General features: G+C 40.8%; 1 protein-coding gene across 1 annotated transcript in view; it reads right to left on the bottom strand.

The window, feature by feature from the left end:
- HSPBAP1 (HSPB1 associated protein 1) overlaps nt 1–6075 on the bottom strand; it is a 69081-nt gene that overhangs the window by 6655 nt on the left and 56351 nt on the right. Inside the window, exon 6 of the mRNA XM_012808425.2 lies at nt 3956–4039. Within this exon, the coding sequence (XP_012663879.2) occupies nt 3956–4039 (84 nt within the window). The remainder of the gene's footprint in view (nt 1–3955; nt 4040–6075) is intronic.

Below are 6075 nucleotides of genomic sequence, written 5' to 3'. Positions count from 1 at the left end.
CCCGGGGCAATTAAAGCAACACCAAAAATACATTACTGGGATCTGATCAAACTAAAAAGCTTTTGCACAGCCAAGAACACAGTAAGCAAAGCAAATAGACAACCTCCAGAATAGGAGAAGCTTTTTGCAGGTTATGCTTCTGACAAAGGTCTGATAACTAGAATCTACCAAGGACTCAAACTAATCAATAAGAAAAGAATAAATAACCCCATTTCTATGTGGGCAAGAGACTTGAACAGAAACTTTTCTGATGAAGACAGGCGCATGGCTTACACACACATGAAAAAATGCTTATCATCCTTAATCATCAGAGAAATGCAAATCAAAACCACTTTGAGATACCATCTAACTCCAGTAAGATTAGCCCACATCACAAAATCCCAAACTGCAGATGTTGGTGGGGATGTGGAGATAAAGAACTCTGCTGGTGGGAATGCAAGCAAATTTAACCTTTTTGGAAAGAAGTTTGGAGAACACTCAAGGAACTAAAAGTAGACCTACTGTTCGAAACTGCAATACACCCAGATGATCAAAAATTATTTTGCAACAAAGACATTTGCACCAGAATGTTTACTGCAGCCCAATTCATAATAGCCAAGATATGGAAAAAGCCCAAGTGTCCATTAACCCATGAATGGATTAACAAATTATGGTGTATGTACACCATGGAATACTATACAGCCATAAAAAAGACGGAGACTTCACATCTTTTATGTTTACTTAAATGGAGCTGGAACATATTCTTCTTAGTACAGGATCTTAAGAATGGGGAAAAAAGTATCCAATGTACTCAATACTACTATGAAATCAATATATAACCACCTACACACTCATATGAATGGCAAAACATAACTATAGTCCAGAAAGTAGAAGGGAAGAGGAGAGAGACAGGAGGGAAGAGGGGATATGGGAGGAGGGAGTGTATTCAGGGGGACCTCACTTAATGTGCATGATGCAATGGTACATTTCAAAACTATTAAGAAATGAGTATAATAGTGATGGATGTGTTACTTAGTTCAATGTAAGCATTTCACATTGTATACTGAAGCAGTACCCTGAATCCCATAAATGCATCAATGTACAAAAAAAAAGAAAGAAAGAAAAATATATTGCTGGATAAAGCAAATAAGTAAATGTGTTACTGTTATTAAGGGCCCAGATTTTCAGCGTAAGAAGAGAGATAAAAATGTAGAAACAAATAATAAACAAATCCTGTAATGTAAGCTTGAATTAAAAATGTATCAATATTTATCTACCTCACATTCTAGTTGCATCACTCAAAAAGCCTAGAAACAACAAACACCCCAATGGCAATGAACAGCCTTAGAACCCAGATCTTGGTCTCTAAATACCATTCCCCACTAAAATTAACCATAGCTACCTAGAGAACTGATCAGTTTCTAGGTTTAGAGCAAGAGGGTGTAAGGGATCTTGGGACATATTCTTGTGCGAGAGCAAGGATATACTTAAAAAAGGGGGATAGGCCTTCTTGAAGGAGTTTCACTAAAAGCACACACACCAGACCCAAATTAAATATTATCTTGGCACGTAGGAATGCTCAACCAAACCAACATGTTGAAAATTAATAGGATTGGGTTCGGTGCCCGTGGCACAGTGGTTACGGCGCCAGCCACATACATGGAGGGTGGCGGGTTAGAACCCAGCCCAGGCCAGCTAAACAACAATGACAACTGCAACAAAAAATAGCCGGGTATTGGAGCAGGCACCTGTAGTCCCAGCTACTTGGGAGGCTGAGACAAGAGAATCACTTAAGCCCAACAGTTTGAGGTTGCTGTGAGCTATGATGCCATTGCACTCTACCAAGGGTGACATAGCAAGACTTTGTCTCAAAAAATAAAAAAGAATAAAGAAAATTAATAGGGATAACTATCAAGTACTGGATTTAGACCTAAAATCAGTTTGCAGGATAGTATAGGATAAGGAACAACCTGACATGACAGCAGATCATGTGAAAATCAGGGTGCATATTTTAGACCTGACTATAAAATGAAAGTGAGATATGATTACCAAAAATGCTAGTGTAATACTGCACTCTAAGTCATGTGAGGTAGAAATCTTATACTCTACAAAATGAGGTCTGTTGGTATTTAGTTTTAGGCATTACAAATTAAAAGGGCTATTTTCACATAATAGCTCACTTCCTACTCCTTATAGCAAATTCTTTTTAAACACGTCCCATAAGCCAGGCACCAATACATGCTTTTACATGTTTGCCCAATTTAAGCTTCACAATACCCTACTGAGAAGGGTTCAATTACAATCCTCAGCCTAGACCTGGTGGCTCACACCTATAATCCTACCATTTGGGGAGGCTAAAGTGAGAGGATTGCTTCAAGCCAGAATTCAAGACCAGTCAGAGAAACATATTGAGACCCTGTCTCCATAAAAAAATAAAAAAATCAGTGGGGCATGGTGGTATGTACCTATAGTCCCAGCTATAGAGGCTGAAATAGGAGGATTGTTTGAGCGCTGGAGTTTGAGGTTGCTATGAGCTATCATGACTCTACTGCACCCTACACGATCCAACAGAATTAGAGAGTCCCTGTCTCAAAAAAAAAAAAAAATTATAATCCCATTTGCAAATGAGGAAACTGAAGTTTGAAGAGATTAAATAACCATCTAGGTTAGACAGCTAACAGAAGTAACCTACAACTTAAGGCTGCCTGATTTCAAAATCTATGACTAGATTGCTAATGAATCTGGGGGCAAAAAAGTCATATAAAAACATATCATTAAGCAAAGCAGAGGTTTTGAGCTCGGAAGAAGAAAAGGAAACACATGGAGAATTCACATTTTAAAAGATGACAGCTCTACTGTTTAACAATGAATGAGCTTCCTAGGAGGTGAAACATCTGAAAGGGCTATTGTTGATGTGATTTTCACATTGGGAGTAGAAGTGGACTCCACAGACTCTATCTTGAAATCTACCCCAATTCCAGTTCAGAATGCTACAAGCAGAATTTCTAACTGTGAGGCTACTGATCTCCCACCATACCATTCACCTAAGCCCCAAGGGCTATACCTGTTCTCTTCTCTAAGCCAGAGCAACAGCTTCCTATTACCATATTCCTTAAGATCCACGGATTCCAGGCACTTCTCATTACCAAAGAACAGGAAAAACTGGACAGGGGAGAGGATGTGGCTGTCAACCACAGCAGAGAGATGCAATCTAGACTCCAGGGCAAGGGAGAGCAGAGATGCGGTCAGGGCCTCTGGGTAAAGAGAGCACAGATCCAATTAAGACCCCAGGCTGAAGAGACAGACTTCAGCAGAAAGGGCAGCTATTGTAATTGTCAAATAGAGCAGGCAACTAGGATTAAGCACAGCATATTGGAGGGAAAAGGCCTCTGGCAGAAATGAAATGATAAAAACCTAACATGGAGAGCCAAGACTGAGAATTCTGCAATTAGTAATGACCTGAACCAAGAAGTGGATTTATCCTGCCAGATGGTCAGGGACAGGACTAGCAGTGTAGGGCACATACAGTAGACCCAGCCAGGCCCAACACAATTTTCCTAACAATGCTGTTCAAGAGAGAGGATTCCACATACCAACATCAGGGCCTACTGTGTGTTCTTAAAAGACAGAGAGTACCACATCACTGAAATTGCTATTTCCGACCTAACCACCCATCAGCAGAGGATGGAATACATAACCAAATTATAGCATTTTACAGCAAAGAAATGCTGGAGGGTTACTTAAAAAAATCAATCACCAAGTCTTCTGGGACTAACAAACTATCTGTATTTTCTTCCTCTTCAGTACTGTCCTTACCCTCTGCACAGCCAGGATCCTCAAATTATTTAGTACCCACCATTCATGTTCCTAAACTTCTGCTACTTCTGCTAAGTCATTTAATTCAAGCCCATAGACCAGCTTTTATATCTTTTTTAAAAGCAGAAATTCCACTTATTTAAAAGAAATTAAAAAGTACCAGCTCAATCCATGAGTTTATACTGACAGTGACAGGATCAATGGATTCTACATAATGCCACCAGTGTCTGGGAACAAAGAGAACCTGAAAACCAAAGAAAAAGTGGTTAGCATAAGACCAGGACATTTCACTTTTAGGTCAGAATCAGACTTTTACTGAGGCTTCTAGGGATAAAAAAGAAATACAAAGGAATTCACAATAATACTGCCAAGGGAAAGAGAAAGAAGAAAAAAACCTCACAATCCTTTTTTCGTTAGAGTCTCACTTTGTCACCCTTGGTAGAGTGCTGTGACATCACAGCAACCTCAAACTTTTAGGCTCAAGTGATCCTCTTGCCCTGGCCTCCTGAGTAGCTGGGACGACAGGTGCCTGCCACCACAGCCAGCTATTTTTCTATATTTAATAGAGACAGAGTCTCATGCTTGCTCAGGCTGGTCTCAAACTCCTGACGTCATGTGATCTTTTGCCTTGGCCTCCCAGAGTGCTAGGATTATGAGCCCAAGCCACCATGCCCGGCCCTCTACTCTCCTTAATTCTGGGACTTCTCCATCCACATATAAATCTTAGTACTTGATTCTGAGATTCTTCCTTTCCATCACAGAACAGTTGTATGTGTTCTGAGAAAAGGCTTAAGATTAGGGGACATAGTTTCTGTCTTTGCACAGTCCAAAATGTAGTCAATGAGAAGGTAATGTGTAGAAAGGTGGTTAGAGGACATTTGGTGTGTGAGAACTTCAGAGGTGGGAGAAGCAAGCGTGAACTAGAGAGGTCAGGGGCAACATGCAGGGAGGAAGTGTGATTTGAAGCAGGCCTAGGAGAGAATGAGGACTTGCCAGGCAGGAGAAGTGGCCCATGCAAAGGAGGTGGGATTACTGAGGGAAAGCAAGTAGGGTGGTCTCATTCTGCAGAAGGAGTAACAGGAGATAAGGCAGGAGAATTAGGTAAGGGCCAATAGAGGACCCTGAATTCAGAATAAGAATCTGGATTAAAGAAAACAAAAATCTGGATTTTATCTTGTACACATTGAGAGTCATAGACAAATTCTGACTGGGGGATGGTTAAAATTGTGATATTAAGAGACAGTCTGGGATGGACAGGAGATTCTCATAAGAATTAAACATTAAGATAGGAAGGTGTGGCCAGGTGTGGTGGCTCATCTTGTAGTCCCAGCCCTCTGGGAGGGCAAGGACGGTGGATTGCTTGAGCTCAGGAGTTGGAGATGAGCCTGAGCCAGAGTGAGACTTCATCTCTAAAAATAGTCTGGCCTTTCACAGGCACCTGTAGTCCCAGCTATTCAGGAGGCTGAGATAGAGGGTCACTTGAGTGCCAGAGTTTGAGGTTGCTGTGAGGTATGATGCCACCATGGCACTCTACCCAGGCCCACAGAGTGAGACTCAAAAAAAAGATAGGAAGGTGTACTAAACAAAAGCAATGGCCAGAGTCAAAAAGGGTGGGATATATCCAGACTCATAGGGTATTTCCCATGGAAAGGAGAGGAGAGGACATGGAGTTGATCTGAAGTTTGTGGGCTTCAGATTCAGGAAACTAGTGGCACTTGTTATCAACAAGGCTGGACAGGGAGATAGCAGGTGATTTCCTTTTAGGAAAATTGGGAACTAATGGGCCACTGGGTGTAGCCATTAGGTAATGAATGTCCTATCATACAGTATAGTTTCAGTAATGTGGTGAGAGAAAGCTGAGTTATGGTGAATTAAGGAATAGGCAACACAGAAGGAAAACTAAGGCAATAGACAAAACTATTCAAATGTGGCTATTATAGACAGCAGAAAATGAACCGACAACCACTAAACACCAGTAGAATGGCTGTGAGTATAACGATAAAAAAGGAAAGTAAGTGTCATGGAGTATGTGAAGAAATTGGAACCCCCATACAATACTGGTGGGGATGTAAAATGGTATAGCTGCTATGGGAAGCACTTTGGCAAATCTGCAAAAAGTTAAACACAGAGTTACTACGTGACCCAGCAATTCCACTACTAGGTCTATACCTAAGAAAACGTATATTCTTATAAAACTTATATATGAATCTTCATGGCAGCATTATTCATAATAGCCAAAAAGTAGAGATGCAAATGTCCATCAGCTGATGAATAAACAAA

Source organism: Otolemur garnettii, unplaced genomic scaffold (genome assembly GCF_000181295.1).
Source record: "Otolemur garnettii isolate 467f Iridium unplaced genomic scaffold, OtoGar3 scaffold00089, whole genome shotgun sequence".
In the NCBI taxonomy this organism is placed as follows: domain Eukaryota; kingdom Metazoa; phylum Chordata; class Mammalia; order Primates; family Galagidae; genus Otolemur; species Otolemur garnettii.
The sequence above is the reverse complement of the archived record's forward strand: the minus strand, read 5'-3'. Positions and strand labels throughout refer to the sequence as shown.